The sequence below is a fragment of the Mesoplodon densirostris genome, chromosome 17 (assembly GCF_025265405.1).
Source record: "Mesoplodon densirostris isolate mMesDen1 chromosome 17, mMesDen1 primary haplotype, whole genome shotgun sequence".
In the NCBI taxonomy this organism is placed as follows: Eukaryota; Metazoa; Chordata; class Mammalia; order Artiodactyla; family Ziphiidae; genus Mesoplodon; species Mesoplodon densirostris.
In genome coordinates, this window is record NC_082677.1 from 77,495,499 (window position 1) to 77,514,905 (window position 19,407).

At 58.4% G+C, this 19,407-nt stretch overlaps 1 protein-coding gene across 7 annotated transcripts in view; it reads left to right on the plus strand.

Moving 5' to 3' along the window:
- Positions 1–16,660, plus strand: part of TFDP1 (transcription factor Dp-1) — a 28,995-nt gene extending 12,335 nt beyond the window's left edge. For 5 of the 7 annotated variants that reach the window (XM_060079727.1, XM_060079728.1, XM_060079729.1 and 2 more), the window contains exons 3-12: positions 1,477–1,543; positions 6,148–6,254; positions 8,821–8,942; positions 9,961–10,126; positions 10,469–10,612; positions 11,126–11,194; positions 11,446–11,597; positions 12,026–12,192; positions 13,175–13,253; positions 16,157–16,627. In XM_060079727.1, the coding sequence (XP_059935710.1) occupies positions 1,477–1,543; positions 6,148–6,254; positions 8,821–8,942; positions 9,961–10,126; positions 10,469–10,612; positions 11,126–11,194; positions 11,446–11,597; positions 12,026–12,192; positions 13,175–13,253; positions 16,157–16,304 (1,221 nt within the window). In that variant the 3' untranslated portion in view covers positions 16,305–16,627. Of the gene's footprint in view, positions 1–1,476; positions 1,544–6,147; positions 6,255–8,820; positions 8,943–9,960; positions 10,127–10,468; positions 10,613–11,125; positions 11,195–11,445; positions 11,598–12,025; positions 12,193–13,174; positions 13,254–16,156 lie in introns of all 7 variants that reach the window. The other 2 variants (XM_060079732.1, XM_060079733.1) reach the window with 2 other exon arrangements.
- The last annotated feature ends 2,747 nt before the right edge of the window (positions 16,661–19,407 follow it).

Here is a 19,407-nt window from a genome sequence, read left to right on the forward strand (position 1 = left end):
TGCTTCAGGTTGTCTGAAGGGAGGATTTCTCAGGTATTTCAGTTTCCTTCGCGGGCAGGCGAGCTCGTGTCTCCTCTGTGATTCTGACGCGTTGTGTAGGGAAGTAGAGGGAGTTCCTGCGCCTGGGAGCCTGGCTGGGTGCGGGCTGCCGTCCACGCGGCCATCCGTGTGAGGGGACGGGCACCTCCAGGCCGTTGGGCCTCAGTCGGGTGTCGGGTGTCACAGGCTTCTCGCCCCTGCTGGGAAATCAGGGCCGAGCACCCGGCAGCTCTGGGGGTGTCTCTCTGGAGGCGGCGGAACCTGATCCATGGCTCTGGGTGGCGTCACCACGGGGGGTCAGCTGGCACCGGCGGGGGGCACTGCGGCGGCCGAAACGTCCGCGAGGGGACCGCTGGAGACGCAGGCGCTGTCGTGGGTTCCGACCACGTCTCCGCGTTGGCTGCCCGCTGGAGTGCGGGCGGCTCGGGGGCGCCGCGCGGTGGGTGCAGGCGGCGTGGCGTCCAGGGTCAGGAGGCCGCTCCTGTGCAGTGTCGCCGCGGGGCCGGCTCTGCTTCAGAGCTCGTGGGCCGTTTGCCTCGTTTCTCCTGCGTTTCCTGGTCCAGGTCCCCCTGGCTTAGGTGGGAGGCGGGGCTGGCAGAGAAGGGGGGCCCTTTGCCCCACCCTCAGCAGTTTGCGGGTTGGGCCGTGCCCGTCGGCTCTGGCCGGGCAGCCGCTGCGGAGAGCCTGCGGCCGAGGAACGGAGCGTGGGCCCTGCGTCCAGGGCGGGGGGCGAGCGCCCCAACGCAGGGCTTCCTGGGCGTGAGCTGCCGAGCTATCGTGGGTCACGTCGCTGTGGGCCAAGCGTGAGAACCGAGCAGGCCGGGGGTGTCAGGGCCCTGGCTGACGGGGGCAGCGGCATTGTTCGGCGCAGGCGACGCTGGTCCCCAGGGCAAGCCGCTCCCGCGCCCTGCGGGCACTGGCCTCGTCATGGGGATGGGCAGACCTCCTCGACTGCCAGCCAGCATGTCTGCCCCGGGACGAGGGGTGCGCTGGGGGGTGTTGGGTGCGTCCCGTGGCCACTAAGGGCCCACACCGCCCGTGCACAGAGATGGTCTGTCCTGAGGCTGGGAGCGCGGTCTCCAGCGCTCTGATGGAGCCAGAGGTGCTGTTCTCAGGCCAGAGCACCAGTTTGGCTTCCCGGTGGCCCACCCGTGGTTACGCATCGCTGACCCCAAACGTGCAATGACCTGTGACTTAAGGGAGAACTAAGGGAAGTGTTGCACGGTGTCCCAAAGGCCGAGCTTCAGCGGCTGACAGGATCCTTTTCCCGCTGCCGACGAGCCGATCACGGTGGGTGACACAGCCCGTGCCCCCGGGCCTCGCGGCTGCTTGGGGGCGGCGAGGCCCCCTGAGGCGTGGCGCGAGGGGTGCGAGCGGCGGGGCTGGGTTGACTGTCGCCCCCGACGCCGGCTCACTCTGTTGTTGTTGCCCCCGCAGGCCGGTCTAATTGAAGCCAACGGGGAACTCAAGGTCTTCATAGACCAGAACCTTAGTCCTGGAAAAGGTAAGGGCGCCCGTCTCGGGAAGGCACGTCTCTGGGTAAATGTGTCCAGTGTGGGGTGGGTGTGAGTTCCCCTGACGGGAAGACGCCTGTCAGCGGTGGGAGTCACACTGAAGGACCGGGGTCAGCGCCCCAGTTTATCTTGGTTTGTAAGTTGCGTGCTATAGGCAGAGATTCGGGGAAAGTAGAAAAACTTGAGGAAGAGAACCCAGCACAGGTCACGGATATTCCTTCTGCCTCAGGGCAGCCACGCTGATGCCCATCACGCCCACCTCAGACCTGTGGGTGCGGGGCGCCCCCGTGAGAGAGCGGCGTCTCCTCGTCCGCGGTGTGTCTTGAATGGGCCTCGACGTCTGCACCCTTGGGATTGAGGGGAGGGGATGGGGCGGGGCGTTGCAGCCCCTCTTCCCAGGGGACTCAAGCTTTGCAGTTTCCTTCCTGTAGGGACACGGGATGGACGCCTGCTAGTGGGTGTGTTTGAGCCGGTCTCCCAGATGTGGATTTGCTGGGTCAGAAGGCCGCCCCCCTCCAAGTGCTGGCCTGTGAGGCCTGGTGGGCCGGGCCACGCCGCACGGGGCCACAGCCGCAGGGCCTCCCACCTCGAGGTGCTGGCCTGTGATGCCTGGTGGGCCGGGTCACGCCGCGCGGGGCCGCAGCTGCAGGGCCGCCCCCCTCGAGGTGCAGGCCTGTGATGCCTGGTGGGCCGGGCCACGCCGTGCGGGGCCGCAGCCGCAGGGCCTCTTCCTGCCTCTGATCTGTGTCTGCCTTCGTCGTGCTTGCTGTTGCCTTTCAGATTGGAAGGTTTCATCACACAGATGATACGTGTTCACTGAAAACAGCGCTGCCCGTACCCCAGGGTGCAGTTGAAGACGTAAATGTGTGTTTCAGTGCACGTTTCCTCGGGAGCATCTGACACCTGGTGTCCAGGCACGTAGTGTCCTGGGACCTGCGTCGTCCTCTCCCGGCAGCATCTGGTGCCACCTTTTGTGGCCCGATGGCAGCTCTGGGCCCCTGAGTACCAGGTGCGCGTAGGCCACCATCTTCCACTCCCAGGAGGTGCTGTTTCCCAGGGTGGGTCCTCATCTCACTGGTGAGGGGACGTCCTCTGGGGACGCGGGTCACACCAGTTCACGCTGTCCCTCAGCCCGAGGACGGGCTTCTCGGGCAGCAGAGGTGAGAACTTAGTAGTGACGTGCGGCTGGAGGCTTGGTGTCACTTCACGAGTCTTGAGACTCGGAACCTGCCCTCCAGACACACACCCGCAGGGTGAACTCAGCTTCCGGTATTGCTGGGAGGCCTGTTGTAGGAGAACGAGGTGCCCCTCCCCACTGTGGCCCCCTGGGGCAGGGCGGGGGCTCAGGACATTCCAGATGGGGACGGTTCTCAAGGAGGTGGAAGGCTGCTCCCCAGGACATGGTGGGGAGTCGCCCAGGTGTGGCCGGGGTCAGGGCGCCAAGGCGGCCAGAGGGTGCCCCAGGCCCACGGATGCTGCACCTTGATCTACGCAGGAGCTCCTGCAGGGCCTGCCCGTGAGTGGTGTGTCCACGTGGGCGGGTGTGGCCGCTGTAATGGCCCAGGAGGGCAGCTCCCGCTGGTGCCTGAGAACCAAGGAAGCCACCGGCCTCTTCCAGTGCCAGTGACGCCAGCGGCTGGCGGGGCTGGGAAGATCCAGCATGCGAGTGGCCGCCTTGTCCTGACCCTTTTGGCCACGTTAGCCCACAGGGTATTTGTAGCATGGCAGACAAATAGTAACTCTTCAAACATTAGGTTCTGGAAATTTTTTAATGTTTGCTTAAAGTTATTCTCAAGAAATCACTAAACCTCACGTTTTCATACTTTAAGGTATCTTAAAACCTATGGATATTAATGATATGGTTACTAATGATAAAACTGCGTAATATTTTTAGAATCCTTTTCTGTTAATGGTTATAACAAGTCAGACAGTATATATTCTTAACTCGTTTTTTTGGAAGGAATTCTCCAATTCATAATGTTGTATTTGAAAATATTGTGTTTGGTATTTCCTTTAAGAAAGGATTTGTAGTACATTTTATGGCTAAAGCAGTGCTGTTTCTGGGGAGCAGCTTCCTAGCTTGTGTTGTAATTTAACCCTCCCTGGGGCTCAGATGTTATGGCCCCGCCCCCATGAATGGGTTGTGTGCAGCACCTTTATTAGGAAAATGTGTAAAGCATTCTGATTTCTCTGGCCAGATTAAACCAAAAGGGGAATACCATTCCATGCCGGAGGTTGACCAAAAGTAGCAACTCTCAACTGAGTCAACAGTTGTCAGAAACCTGGGAGAGGGTGCTGGGGTGTGTGCACGCATGTACTCGTGCCGCAGAGCAGCCGCAGGCCAGTGCTGGGCTGAATCCCCTGACGCAGAAGGTCACTTGGAACCCAGGTTCCCTTGGAGAAGGGGCACTCAGCCCCAGGAACACGTAGATATGACATTGTATGTTTGTATAGTTACACATGTTATATGATATTAAAATGGAATCGGCCCAGCGTTAGAGGAAGTCAACTAGATCTCTCTGTGGGTCAGTTTCAAAAACAGCAGAATCAGAGTTGCAGCATGTGTACAGTATGTACTATCTTCTGGATTTAAAGGCCCGCAAACAGCACTCATGTTGTTCTTGGATGCGTGGGCGCGAGTGGAAGCGTGGAAAACGGAGTGAACGCTCTGAGCGCAGTAGCTGCTGGCCGGGCGGAGTGGGGAGCTTTCCGGCAGAGACAGTGAAATGATGGTCATGATTCTGTGCATGCTGTGTGCTGGCATAAGGCTGCCTGCAAGATAATTACTCATATTTGCAGCGTTTCTCACACAGTCACACGCAAGGGGAAGATCCCCGGGGTGGGACAGGCGGCGTGGGTTCAGGTGAGGAGGGGCTGCCCCGGTCCACCCCCGAGTCCTCCCCCACCCCAAGCTGGGCAAAGGTGGGAGCCCGGGTAGCGGCTGGGTGTCGCAGCCGGACCTGCAGGCCTGCGGCGAGGTGGCCGCCAAGCCCTCCGTGGATGTGGCCTCCGCATAACGACGGACAAATGGGCTTTAAAGGCCGGTGCCGGGAGCCCTGCCGGGCAGCTGCTGTAGGCTTTGACCCAGCGAGCTTCCGCGCTCACGGGTGGTTGAAAATGGAATCATTTGCAAATTGAAAAAAAAGTTATTCTTTTTAGTGAAAGTAACCAATTCCGTATTTTTGGAAACTTACTAGTTACTCATCTGTACATAAGTCTGAACGTGGTGTGTTTAATTGCCTAAGTGTATTTTAAATCTCTCAGTGCAAACCAGATTAATTTTGTGTCTTTTAAAATATGTTTCTCATATCTAAAACAATTTTTTAAATATTTGTTTTTGTTAAGATACAGATCTCTATTTTTAGAGGAATATAAAAAACTCAAAGCAGATAAACCTATTTTGCTTACAGCCAATAGTTTAAATTTTTTTGGTGTTGATTGGTAAAAATATTAATATTTAGGCAGTTGAGGGATGCATATCTGTCTTCGTCAACTTAGGTTAATAGAAATTATTCATTGTTCGTACATAGCAGCAAAATTCATTGTTTACTGGAATTTGAAGAAGTTTATTTAAAATGCATGGATTGTGAAGAGTTCAAAAATGAGACCTCAGACGAGGCCAGACAGAAGGCCATGTCTCTCCTTCTTGCTGAACCTGGTGGAAGTGAAGGAAAATGCCCTCCAGTGGCGGCTGGTGCAAGGCTCCCCGCCCGTAGAACCCTCGCCACCCACCCTGCGGGGACCGGAGCCCGTGCGCTTTAGGGGAACCGGGGGGTCCTGTCCACATGGGGCTTTCTCCCTCCCTCAAGTGGGGCTGGAAATCCATGTCTTCTCACCTGAGACCATCCCAGCCCTTCCAGGATGCTTGTGCACCCGGGCCCGCCTGCCGGTTTCCCCTGGGCACGCGTGCCCTCTGGTGTCGGCGGGGCAAGGGGTTCACTGTTGTATCCCTGGGGCCGAGGCTGGTGCTGGGCACACAGTGCTCTCAGCAGGCCCGTGTTGAGGGGAGGAACATTTCCGTCCCTGCTGAGGTGTTTCCCCAGCTCTGCGTCAGGTCATCTGAGTGTTTAAAGAGGTGGCAGCCCCTCACAAGTCACTCTTCCTGGAAACAGAAACGGATTCTCCTTCTCAAGGAAAAGCAGATCGTTAGATTTCTACGCCAGGTTGCAAACACACAGTGAGGCGTTGGAATACAAGTTAATTCCAACTGTGAAGTTCTGTAATTGTCTTAGAATTGCAGACTTGAAGAGCTGTTTAGCTTCGGGGCCTGTGGTCCCAGCAGAACATTCTGTCGGTGGGCAGACAGCCCACAGGGGTCGGGTAGGTTGGTGACGGCCTGGGTGCACCAGAGCCCCCGATCCCTGGACGCGAGGGCACAGGGCCGGGTAGGGGTCGTCGTAGGGAGAGCGGCAGCGTGGGTGCAGCCCCCTCAGATTTGAGAATCGGGCCTCGTAGAGTTGCTCGCAGCAGACCGTGGGTCTAACACGGTCAGAGGGGCAGGCAGGCCGCCTCCCGAGGCGCACCGTCATCCTGACGCTGACACTTTGAGCCTCAATTCAGGAGAGCCGTGACCTCTGGTCTCCTTGCGTTGCAGGTGTGGTGTCCTTAGTGGCTGTTCATCCCTCCACAGTGAACACGCTCGGGAAGCAGCTCTTGCCCAAAACGTTCGGACAGTCCAATGTCAACATCGCTCAGCAAGTGGTAAGGCCGGGAGGGTGGTGCACGGTTGGCCCTGTGGCTTCCCTTCCTGTGCCCGCAGGTTTCAGGAGCACGTGGCCAGTGCCGTGTGTCCTCCCCTGGCTCGGGCTTTCCTGTGTGTGCCGCTGGACGGCGGGACCCGGCCAGGCCAGGGCAGCTTCCCCGCCGGCCGCGCTGGTCCCGCGTCTGCCCTGACGGTGTTTCCTGGGGTGACACGTGCGCTTGGGCCCGAGCTGGTGTGGGCCAGCCGCTCCCGGGCCTGGACCCTCCTCAGGGCGGGCCGATGGCCGGCCCGGGACACGAGACTGGTGTCCGTGCAGGCCTCACGGTGGGCTCAGGGCTCTGCCGGCCGTCAGGTGCTGCAGGGCGGGGTCTTCCCTGCCCATCCTGGCCAACGGGAGGGGGTCAGAGGCGGGCCTGCGCTCCTGGGCCTGCGCCAGGCGCCTCTCCTCCAAGTACTCCCACCGGCCTGTCGGCTCCCACCTGTGGGGTTTGGCGGCTCCCTTCCTGACGGGACTCGCGGGCTCCACGGGGCCATGCGAGGAGGGGCGTTCACCGCCCACCGCCCCGCCAGGCGGCCCCCGGGCAGCCGTGTGACTGCTCCCCGTCGGTGAACTGTGGCCACGTTTGCTCAGCAGCATCGCTGTGGTTTTTCAAATCCGTGGTGTGTGGGAGTCTAGGCCTTACTGGGCACATCACAGATATTCAATAAATGTCCTTTTGATAGAAGTTATAATTCACATCATTTTATTTTATAGGTACTGTGTGTTACGTTATAGCAGAGTCACGCCTGAGAATAGCTTGGTGATTATAGCAACAGTTCTGTCGTTAGTACCAGTTTAAATAGTTGGGAGGAAGACTAACGTGAAGAGTTTTCTGTTGGTGCCTTTCCGACCTTCAGCTTATCTGCCTGAAGTTCCACTGCTGACTTGCCCCAAGCCGTCTCGGAGCCGAGCTAGTTATGGAAATGTGTTCTTCCCAGAATCTCAGTTCTGAGAGTTAAAGCTGGCCTGCCACAGATGCCTGTCCACCTCTACAGACAGAGGGCTAAAAGCAGAAGAGCTGGCAGGTTCCCACAGGAGGGAAGTCCATGGAGAATAGTGAAAATAGGGGAGTGAGGGGAGAAAACCTGCAGTGTCCTCCGCGAGGCTGTGGGCAGTGGCCCGCTGGCCCTGGGTGTGCCCCCCGCTCACCTGTCCTGTTGTCGAAGGATGCTGCCCTGCAGTGAGCACCTGGTGGGCGCCTGCCGTGTGCCTGCTGCTCTGGTCTCCTTGCAGAGCAGTGGAGCCCACGGGAGGTGTCCTTAGGCGTGGACGGTGGAGTGGGCGCTTGTGTCCGGTGGGGCAGTCACTCCGAGGCTGGGCGCCCCTCTTGCGGGGAGCGGCAGCAGCCTAGCCTCTGGCGGCCACGCAGGGCTGGGCCGGCGTCCTGAGCCTGCTCTCCTGAGGACGTAGCGGGCTGAGTGCTGAGAGGGACGGGTCTTGAGGTTCCCGAGCCAGTGACCACAGGCTTTGGCTGCACACGCCTCCCACCGAGACCCGGGGCCCCGTCAGCGCACACCCGTGAGGCCCTCACCTCTGGGGGTTCATCCTCTTTCCCATCCTGTTTCACTTTCAGGACGCTTGCTATTTGATTTCATGTCTTTTGGATGAGAGTGATGTACAGTTTGAAAAACACTGACGATGCTTTAGTCACTGGGAACGTGAATTAAAAGAATGAAATTCAGCTGAGCTGTTTTTCTTTCTGTGGTTTGCGGATCATTAACATTGACAGGTGACCTGGGCTTAGGGATAATTTGCAACGTGCCAGGTCAGCTGTCCCAGGGCCACTGGCAGGTAACCCTTATCCCGCTAAGCAGCGGACTAGCGGGAGTGTCCAGCTTAAAATAGCCCGGACACAGCCTGCTCGCCACGCGCCCAGTGCTTGGGGACCCAGTGCTGACACATTGGGCGACATCACCGTACAGTCACCAGGAAACGGTGCTTCTGAGTGGTTTCCTGGGTCGGGCACGAGATCTTTGGGAAGCTAGGATTTTACTTGGCTGGATGCGGCGGTGTCCCCGTGTCCCCCGTTAATGTGTGACTGTCGATTGATGGGACCAGAGTTCTGAGTGCTTGGTGTCAGAAGACAGGCCTTCTGTGCAGGGACGGGTGTCTGGGTGTTGGGGGCAGTGGGACCCCTGCCTTTGCCCCGGTGCCATCGCCTCTCCTCTGCCCTGTGCTGTCTGGGGTGCCCGGGGCACTGCAGCAAGCCTCGCTAGCCCTGTGTTCCTTTTTTCTTCATTTTTGGGTCTCGTTTTAGCACCGCTGAAGCATAGAGTTTTATGCTGTCTTGTATCACTGAAAGGAAAGGAAGTAAAAGAGGAACATGGGAGTCCCACTCGGAGTTGTCGCTGGGCGTCTCCCGCTGCCCAGGGCTCCAGGTGTCCCCGTTGGGTGCTCACGTGACTGTTCCCTAACCTTTGTGGTTAATAAAACTCAACGGTGGCTGCAGGTAATGAGAAATGATGAAGCGGCAGCATCCTGTGTGGGAGATTCTGACTGTTGTGAATTGTCTTTTTTGACTGTAGGTAATTGGTACGCCTCAGAGACCTGCAGCGCCAAACACTATCGTGGTAGGAAGCCCACACACCCCTAACACTCACTTTGTCTCCCAGAACCAGCCTTCAGACCCCTCACCTTGGTCTGCCGGGTGAGCACTTGCCTAGAATTTACCCCCCAGCCTCTGGCTGCGTGGCCGACCAGCACGCCAGAGGATCGGGCACTGGCCAGCGCATGCCCGGAGTAGATGCGTGGACCACGCCGCCCTGTGGTTTTGGGGGTGGTGGCTCCACTGTGGTTTTGGGGGTGGGCTCTGGCTTCTTAACGCAGCGGTAACTTTCACACTTTGCGCTGTCTGTACCAGAAATTACCATTTCTCGAACCCCAGTAAACGTGGCGGGTTTCGCAGCAGCTTCTCCTAAACAGCTAAACATGGCCGTGGGGACAGCCCTGTGTGACGGCCACACCACCCTGTTCCCTTTGATCCTTTCCTCCAAAAGCAAAGTGATGTGAAAGCGATTTTACTCAGAGGTCAGCTGTGCAACTTTCCCTAAAAACAAACAAAAACAAAGCTGTAGAATCGTGTCTGTATTGGTTCTAAAGCAAAAATCATCAGCTCCCGAAATTCGTCAGCTGGAAACTTGGGGCGACCGTTTCCTCGCTGTGGCGACTCAGGAAGGTCGGACGCTGGGGCTCCCCGCCGAGGGGAAGTGCTCCAGCCTCAGCGCTGGGCGCCGGCGGCCACGTGGCCATCAGGGTGTCTGCACTGGCTCATCTCAGCCGGCTCACGTTTGCCCCCAGATTCCTGTATTTGCAGCAGAACTTCCGTAACCCCTGATGTCGGTCGACATCTGTTTAAGAAGCAGCGTTGTCTGGTGTCCCGATACACGTCAGACGTGTCCTGGGGTCTGCCCTTTGGGTCACGTGCCCCACTTTTCCCGAGAGCTGAAGATAACACGTGTAAGGTCCGGCCACTTACGTTTGTTCTCCGGCCTTTAAAGGAAGGAGGGGGTCCCTGGACGGGGAGACGGAGCCAGGCTCCCGTCCCTGCTCGGCTGAGCGCAGCCCGCGGGACCCCCTCGAGGCGCCCGCCAGTCCTAGGAGGCGGGTCTGGATCCCGGGCTGGTGCTGTGTGCTGAGGCCGCTGCTCTTCTGTTGTGTCTTTGAAGGAAGCGTAGCAGGAAAGGGGAGAAGAACGGCAAGGGGCTGAGGCATTTCTCCATGAAGGTCTGCGAGAAGGTGCAGCGGAAGGGGACCACGTCCTACAACGAGGTGGCGGACGAGCTGGTGGCAGAGTTCAGCGCTGCCGACAACCACATCTTGCCGAACGAGTCGGTGAGGGTGTGCGCGGCGGGGCCGGCGGGGCTGGCGGGCCAGGACACCCCAGCCCTCTGTCTGTGTCTCAAACGGTCTCAGACATGCAGAGAAGCTCTGAAAGCACTTCCAAAGGCCTCCCGGCCCGCTCGTGTGGTGATGCCCCCGCGTCCCCGGCGCTTCCACAGCGCGCACCAGCTCCAGCCCCGTGTGTTGGCCACCTCCCCGTGGCGACGCCCCCTGCCTGGGCTGGCGGGCCGAGCGGGGCCTCACGGGGGGCTGTCTCACGGGGGGCGGACGGTGCAGAGCCTCGAGTGTGTTCAGGTTTTGGGCTGTCTGGAAATCCCCCTCCGTCTCCGCCAGGCTTACGACCAGAAGAACATCAGACGGCGAGTCTACGACGCCCTGAACGTGCTGATGGCCATGAACATCATCTCCAAGGAGAAGAAGGAGATCAAGTGGATCGGTCTGCCCACCAACTCCGCCCAGGAGTGTCAGAACCTGGAGGTATCTCCAGTCTTGCGTCCGCCGTGTGTTCCTAGCAGGCGTCGGTTGTCTGCACCACTGGCGCCTGCTGAGTGGCTTGGGTGGCGGTGGGGGGCAGGTGTCCCCGTGTCCTGAGGTCACTGATCACATCCGTGCTTTCCCACTTGACGGTGACCCTCCGTCCGTCTGGGACCGCGGACACTGGCGGCAGGGAAGTCGGCCCAGTCCCGGGGGGTCGCCCCCAGTGTGGGTGAACTCTGCATCCCAGTTTGTGAGGGTTTCAAAAAGATACCACAGCCGTGTCCAGAAGACGAGAAGATGGAAGAAGGTTGCATAGTTTTGAGATTAAGTGAAACTGGCCTGTGCCCGCAGCGTCTGCCACATTCTAGGTTCTTCTGTTGCCCCACCGTCAGGCCCAGGGCACGCGTTTTCAGCGAGGACCTTTCCTCGGTGACCCTGTGTTGCCTTGGATTTTAAAATATGCTGTGAAAACCAATTGTGATGATGTCTTATGTCGATGGCTTGTCTTTGAAGGTGGAGAGACAGAGAAGGCTGGAAAGAATAAAGCAGAAACAGTCGCAGCTCCAAGAGCTTATCCTGCAGGTAATGCAGCGCCTGCCGTGGAGGCAGCGTGATTGCTGTTTGGTGGCGTGGGCGCCCGTGTCTCCGTCGTCCCCCCTCTGGGTGTTTGGGTGTTGGATATGTGTCCTCCGCTGGGTGGCTCCCTGGGGCTTGCGTCCCCCGGCCGCTCTGGTCTCTAAGGGGTGCCGGGCAGGGCCGTTGAGGATGCCCAGGGAGGCTTAGGTGGCCGGTGGCGGCAGGTGTGGGTGTGCCTCAATCGTGCATCTTTTTAGCAAATCGCCTTTAAGAACCTGGTGCAGAGGAACCGCCAGGCGGAGCAGCAGGCCAGCCGGCCGCCCCCCGCCAACTCCGTCATCCACCTGCCCTTCATCATCGTGAACACCAGCAAGAAGACGGTCATCGACTGCAGCATTTCCAACGACAAGTAGGTCGTGGTGGGAAGGGCCTTGGCTGTGTGAAGGTGCCTGGTCGGGGGGCGGGGGCAGAGAGAACGTGGCCCGTCTAGTTGATTTGCTGCGTGTCTAGCTTATAGCCACCAAGTACGATCTTTTCAGCGTAATTACCTTGCAGGTGTCCTCCTCCCTTCCCTGACTGTGCGGCTCCTTGAGAAGGAGGACTGTTGTCAGGACAGCAGGCGGTGCTCAGGGCCCATCCTGGGGCGTCCTGGGGGTGGCCGGCAGCCCCGGGCTGCATAGGTGCCGTCTGTGCTCCCTGGTTGCTGGTTCTGAGTTGGTGGGTTGTGTGGCTGAGGGAGGTTTGGGGTGAGTGGGATGTCCCGCTCGGGGCCCCCAAGCCAGGTGTCCAACTCTGTCGTGGAGACGGCGCTCTTCTGATGGTGACTTTCTCCTCTAGGTTTGAGTACCTGTTTAATTTTGACAACACGTTTGAAATCCACGATGACATCGAGGTGCTGAAGCGCATGGGCATGGCCTGTGGGCTGGAGTCCGGGAGCTGCTCCGCCGACGACCTGAAGGTGGCGAGAAGTTTGGTGCCGAAGGCGCTGGAACCCTACGTGACAGGTCCGCTCCGTCCTGGACGGAACGCCCGCCCCCTCCGCTGGGGTTGGCTCCCGCCCAGCGCCCAGAGCAGAGACAAATGGGATGTGGGACGGTGGCGGGCTGTAGGGTGCCGGTGCGGCAGCAGCAGGACGCCATCTGGCGGGGCCGTGGCCCCTCGGGACACGGTGGGCGGGAGGGCGGCGACAAGGCTGAGCCATGTGGTTCATACGGTGCAGGTGTTACGTCAGGGTCTCACCTTCCAGGTAGGGCCCCAGGTCTGTGAGGAGCGTGGCAGGCGTGGACCCGACCCCAGGGAGTGACTTAGTCACTGCAGCAGAGTGACCGAGAAAAGCGTCGTCTTGGCAGCCCTGGGCCTGCCCCCGACGGCAGGTGTGGGGAGCCTGCTGGGTCCCCGGCGTCCGTTCTGCCGGCTCCTTGGCTGAGCGGGGGGGTGTCCCAGCCACCGAGGGGAAGGGCTTTGTGTTGAGAGAGGAGAAGCTGCCCCTGTGCCTCTGGTGTGGATTTACTCCCTGAGCGCTCTCAAGTGGCCCAGAATAAGTGGGCGTCTGGCCTCAGAGCGTCCAGTGAAAGTGGCACCTCCTACCCCCTCTCGATGCCAGCAGCTGCCCTGTGGGACCCCCATGCCCTCCCCCCGGCCCCCGTTCTTGGTACAGCTGCGTCCAGGACGGGGGTTGACATAGGTCCTTCCTCCCCTTGGGTCCCGCCTCTGTGCTATGGTGACGGTTGCCCTTCCGTTGCACGGTGGTGGCGTCGTCAGTGGCCGCACTGATTCAAAGAAGTAAAGGGAGGACTTCCGTGCTGTCTTCGTGAGGCTTGATCCAGTGGCTGGGCCCAGCGAGCGGGCTGCCTTCTGGCTGGTAGCGGGCATGGCGCTGGGCAGCCCGAGGGGCCTCGCCTGGAGAGCCGTCCCGTCTCAGCTCGTGGGCCTGTTTCCTGCGGTCTCTGCTTTGTGAAATTTGCTTTCTTTTCTTTCTCTTTCCAGAAATGGCTCAGGGATCACTCGGCGGTGTCTTTGTCACGTCGGCAGTTTCAACTGCCAATGGCACAAGGCTCTCTGCCAGGTAACTGCTGTCCCCGGTGGGGCCTGGGGGTGGTGGGGCCACTGTCACCTGGTAGCGGGATGCCCGGAGTCGTGTGTGAACGACCACTGCTCGGCTGCTCGGAACGGGGCGCCCAGTGCAGGGCAGACCTCCCCCACCCCGGACGCCCCCCAGAGTCACTCAGAGCTCATCCTTTGTGCAAAGGAGATTTGTTTTTTCTGATTGGTTTCTTTCCTCTAAAGGTTAAAAGTAGTACATGGTTTTTATTTTTTTGAAAAGTACTTCAGTGAAGTGCGGGCAAAGCCACCTGAACCCTACGGCCGGCAGTCTGAGTGACAGAGGCTATTTCTCCATCTCTTTTTTTTTATTTTTATTTTTTAACACACTTGAAGTCACAATACGCATATAATGTTGTTCCTTCTTTTCACGTTACCGTGTATTGAGTGTATTTTATATTATTGAAGGAGCTTTATCATTTAAATCAATGTGTATTTGACTTTTGACCTAGCAGTCCCACAGAGCAGAACCATGTCAGACCTCAGGGTTTGTCTTAGTTTTTTGAAGATAAATGTAAAGTAATATCAACGTTAAGTATTGACAAAACAGTGGTTTTATTTTTTTATGTCGTATTATGTGTTATACATATTATATCAATTCTAAATATCAATAAATGTTCTTAAAGTGTAAGTGAAATCAGAGTGTAGGTCCAACAAAATGGAATTGACTAATAAGTCACGTGTGCACACCTTCGAGGGGGCTCTGCAGGCACCGTGTCCTCTGGTACCCGTGCAGCACTGGCCCAGCAACAGTGCGGCCCTGAGGGAGGGGCAGGGTCGCCCCGTGAGGGTCCCGGTGCCCGTGGGGTCTGTGTCGACCTCGGCGGGGCTGAGGGAGGCCCCAGGGTGTCTGCACCTGTTTGAGTTTTGACTGAGGTTGGTTCCATTTTTAATTCTGAATCTGCCGCTGTGTGTGTAGCCCAGTCTGTAAAATCTGAACACTGGTTATACCAAGAGGTAGAATTTGGGTATTTCCTAAACGTTCCTCTTTAAGAAATTCTTTTTATTGATTAAATTTCAGAGGCTCACCGTCAGGTTTTCTAAAGAGGGAAGCAAAGCCATTACCATCTCAGAAGAGAAACTGACCTTAGTGGTGGATGCGCTGTTTTTACAAAGGCCCTTTTTGTTCATTGAGCTGCCCTCTGGTTGAACGTTTAGGTGGTTCCCAGTTATAAGAAAAGCTGCAATGAGCCGCCCGATGGCTCAGTTTTCCACTCTTCCTGGCTTGGTCTCCAGGCTGGCTTTCCCAGATGTGGGATTACTTTGTCCAAGAGCAGCGTCAGTAAATACCAGTGAAAGGTATCAAGATACACGCGTGTGGTTTTCTGATAAGGAGAAAACACCTTTACCGTTAGGAATCTGTGTAGTTCTGGCCTGTGGGGTTTCTGTGGTGCCGCAGGCCTCTCAGGGTCCTGACCCGCGTGGCGGGACAAGAGCCCTTTTACTCAGTCATCACCCTCCCCCTGCCCCGTGCCGTCTGATTCAGGTGTGTCACGGCCGCGCTTCCAGGGTGGTTCTGACCCTTTCATGTCCTGTTATCTTTAAACAGACTCACGGTTTACCAAGTAAGCGCCTCCGTTTTGTGGAGAGCAGTTGAGGGCCGCAGGTTGGGCGCAGAGAGGATGCTGTGAGGCCCCCCCAGGGGTGCCGCTGTGTCTCCGCATGGAGACAGGCCTCCTCCGAGTCTGGAGCCTGGATGACCTGTGTCAAGTTGTTGCCCTAGGTCGGGGTCCCCTCGGGGCCTTCCCTTGCTGTTCGGCTCAGACATGAAGACCCTGAAGGACTTGTGACGGTGCCTGAGCGAGTTGTGGCTCAGAAGAAACGTCGCCTTCCCTCCCCTCGCGGTGGGCGTGGCCATCTCCCGTTGGTGCCCTGGGACCGTAACTGACCACAGCTGACCCTTCGCGTCTCGTGTGCGCTGTGCTGGGACGCGGCCGGTGGCTGAAGCTGGGGGTCTTTGCCCAGGATTCCGGCTCCTGAAGCCCCTCCATTCTAGGCCGGGGTCTCGCCCGCGGGCCTGTTGACATCTTGGGCCGGACCACCCTTTGCTGTGGGTTCTGCCTGTGCCTTGTGGGGCACTGGGTTGTGCCCTCGGCCTCAGATGCTAGCACCCCCCAGCCCCAGTTGTGGCAACCCGAGGTTGTCATGTGTTTCCGGATGAGGCTCCCAGGAGCGTGATGCAAACGCAGGTGGGTTCCAGCGACCCATTTGAAGACGAGGGCGCGGGGCTGGGCAGCCCTGGCTGCTCTAGAGCCCAGCCCCGCAGCTCTGCCCCCCTGGGTCCGTGGTCCCTGCCTGGGCCCGCCCCAGGGACTGTCGTCAGGCGGCATTCCAGAAAATAAAACCTGCAAGAGCCGTGGGTCCTCGGGGCCGTCCTGGAGGCGCAGGCTGCAGTAAGACGCGCCCGTCACCCTCAGCTTCCTGGCTCAGCATGGACTCCAGAGGAGCTGAGGGTGGGGCCTGGGACGGTGTTTCCACAAGCGGGCACACACACACGCCAGCACATGCTCACTGGGTGCCCCTTTACTCCCCTGCTCCCAGCCTTCAGGGAGGTCAGGGAAGTCACAGGCGGAGGCCTGGGAGGAGAGGCTCGGGGGTTTTCCGGTTGGTGCGCCCGAGTCTCGCTTCCAACGTGATGATAAATGGGGAGAACTCGGTGTCGGGGCCCTGCTGGAGCCCCTCGTCCAGTGGTGATGTGTGAAGGGGGCGTGACGGGTGGCGTCAGCCTCGGGAGCGCTGGGTTCTGTGCTGCACGTGGGTGAGGATTTCCGTTTCTGTTCGTGTAGTTGAGAACACCCAGACCTCCCGGGGATGCCGGCCCGTCTCTGGCGCCGCAGACGCGGCCACTGACACCTCCTGTCCTTGCAGTGACCTGGCCAACGGCGTGGACGGGGCGCTGGCCACGAGCTCCAGCGGGTCGCAGTACAGCGGGTCCCGGGTGGAGACCCCCGTGTCGTACGCCGGGGAGGACGACGAGGAGGACGAGGACTTCAACGAGAACGAGGGGGAGGACTGAGCCCCCCCGGCTCCGGGGACACGTCTGGGAGGAGAACTTCGGTGAACGTGGGTCTTTCTGTTTCTTTTGTCCTCCTCCCAAGAAGAGCTCGCTGAGCCGCTGGGCTCGGCGTGCGCCACCGATAAGCAACGCGCCGTTCTCTGCGGGGTCCTGAGGAGCTGCGCCGTGTTTGATGCCGACGCACGGCCTCTATTTACTCTTCTGGATTTTGTGTTCTCGTTTGCTGTTTTTTAAGATTCAGAGTTCATTTCGCCCCTTCACAGTTCTTGCCGAGTTTGCTGGAGACGTTGTGCTGCGTCCACGCCGGGAGAGAGAAAGGCCCTGCTGCCCGGCGGGCCCGAGGCAGCCGCCGAGGGGGAGGCGCCACGGAACCGGCAGACGGCGAGGCTCGGCCTCTCGACGTTTTATTACGACCTTATTTCCCTTAAGTTATATTGACTGCGTGACTCCATCGGGTTTCTACTTTGGTTTTGCTCTGTGTTGCAGCCGAAGAATTGTGAAGTTCTTTTTTTGTTTCTGTTTGTTTGGTTTGGTAAAAGTTTACTGCCATGCTGGTGCAGCTATGGAAACTGTCTGAAAGCTTGGAATGGTTTATTGCTTATGGTAAAATTTGCCTGATTTCTTACAGGCAGCATTTGGGAACTTTTATTATATAGTTGTTTACATACTTATAAGTCTGTCATTTAAAGACATGTACTGAAACAAATGTTGTATTTGTTTCGTAAGCATCTTCCTGTAATCTATTATAAAGTTGAAATTAAATATAGAGAATGTTTTAACAGTTTTTTAACTCAAAATTTGTCAATCATTTTTAATAGTTCTTTTTTTATAAAAAGAAAAAGGAATTTCAGGACAGGCAGTAGTCTCTTTTAAAACTTATTCACCAAGAACCATTAACTGCACAGTTGCTGTTAGCTGCCTGTTCTAAAATAATAGTCTTTTTATTGGAACACAAACAAACTTTTCTGTAATATTTTGTGGAATAAAGAGACTTTAATTGTTGGACTTGTTTAACTTGGCACTGTTAGTTTTTATTAATAAAGTGCGCATGGGCATTTTAAACAAGTCGTGTGTCCCTCTGATTCGGGATTGCTGTCTGGAGCTCATTTTATCCCGTCAGCCGCGCCCTTCTCTGGAGGGAGGAGAGGGTCCAGGCCCAGCAGTGCACGCAGGATCCGCCGAGGCCCCCAGCCTGTCCTGCCGCTGCCCAGCGGCGGGGCCGAGGAAGGAGGCCCCGGGGACGCGGCCAGTGGTCGGGAGAGAGTTTGTGCCTTGCCTTGCTTTTAGAAGAAACGTACCCACGACCTTTAACGTGCGAGTCCTTACAAAACGTGAACTTTGCAAACACATCCCCGAAAGGTCACGAAGCGCCACAGGGAAGCAGGGGGCGGAGGGATGCAGGCTGGAGGCCCTGGTGGACACGCCCACGGTGAGAGAGCCAGGCCGAGGTCGTTCCTTGCCTTTCTCCTGGATCCTAGAAGTTGAAACAGATTTTATGGATTTGACTTCCGGAAAAAGAGATTATAAGGTAAGATGGGGCAGCCCAGTGTTTAATTCACGTTGGTCGAAGACACCCGTGAGTGTTGCAGTGCAAGGTTGCGGCCTTGAGCAGAGTCGTGTCTCCTGAGGGCTGTGGCAGTTCCTCCTTTCTTCCAGACTGTGGCTGACTGAAGTGTCCTGAGGGCTGTGGCTGGAGAGACGGGAGCAGTGTCGTCGCCCGTGCGGTGAGGACACGGCCAGCCCCGCGTCTCCGGCCGAGTCCCCTGCGGCTGCGCCCCTCCTGCCCCTCCTCCAGGGCACCCGGGCGGGTCTTGCCAAGCTGGGCGCCCGGGCGTGGGCAGGAGACCCCCGACACCGACCGTCCACCGGTGGTGACCCAGGTGACCGAGGCTATGCTGGTTCCGTTGCTGCAGGAGCGTCTTGGGCAGGGGACGAGGTTCTGGCCTCGTCGCCTCTCCCGCTCTTCCTGGTAGGTGCTCAGCTGCGGCCCAGTCATCCCGGAGCATCACCCGTCAGGGTGTCCGGCCTGCATCCTTCCACACCCGCTTCCCTGCGCTGTGGTCTGTGATCTCTAGGGGAGGTGTTTGACTCCAAAGTTCACATCTTACAAGCTGGTGAGTAGTGGGGTTCTGCAAACCAGGAGGCCTGTGGCTACTTGGGCTGAGTACTGACCCTGGCCGTTGGCGCAGCAGTGGTCCCTGGGGCGCATAAGCAAGCTCCCGAGAGAGGAACGTCTGGACTCGAACCTAGGCCTCTGACTCTGACCCCAGAGCCTGTGCCACCCCTCCCCCAGGTGCTGGTTGTTCCATGTATTCGACAGCAACTTGACAGAAGGTTCTAGCACTTCTTTCCAAGGGGCACTTTGTGGTCGGCGGGTAGCCGGCTCTGAGGTTCCATGTCCCCTGCACCCCCCGCGGGGGCAGCTCCTCCAGCTTCTGGGCCTCGGTTTCCTTCCCTGTGAAATGGGATCGGCAGCCCCGGCCTTCCAGGGCAGCCGGAGGAGGGACCTCGAGTCAGGCAGCCTACTGTGCTCGGACCCTGTGGCATGCGCCCCACCCCTGACCCCCATCGAGGCCTCGGTGTCTATTCTGGCGTGGCTGGACCTCTGACCTCCAATGTGTCGTGACATCCCTGCGGTGGCCTGATCTCTGGCCTGACGTGGCACTTCCCAGGTGGCTCAGGGGTTTTGCCGGTGGGGTCGGCAACGCGGAGCAGAGATGCTCGCACCCTGGACCCTGGCGGCCTTCGGGGCTGGGCGGCGGGTCCCCTGTCCCCTGAGCCGCTGCGGGGCTTCTTCCGTGGGGTTAGGACTCTGGGCTGCCAGCTCCGGGTGGGGTGAAAAGTGGGCGACAGGTGAGAGCAGGTTTGTCCTTGGGACAGAATGTTCTGGTTTCAGGGTTTTCTGAATGGCCTGGGGCTGCAGACCGCCGCCGCCCCGCCCTGCCCTGGAGGCTGGCGGGGAGACTGTGCTCCGAGGAAGGTCACCTCTGGGGTTTGGGCTCCGCCACGTGGGGACACCCTTACGTCCCAGAACTGTGCGCTCTCGGGGCAGCCCCTTCCACTCCGGTTTGTAATGTCCCCGACTTGCAACTGAAAGTGTTCA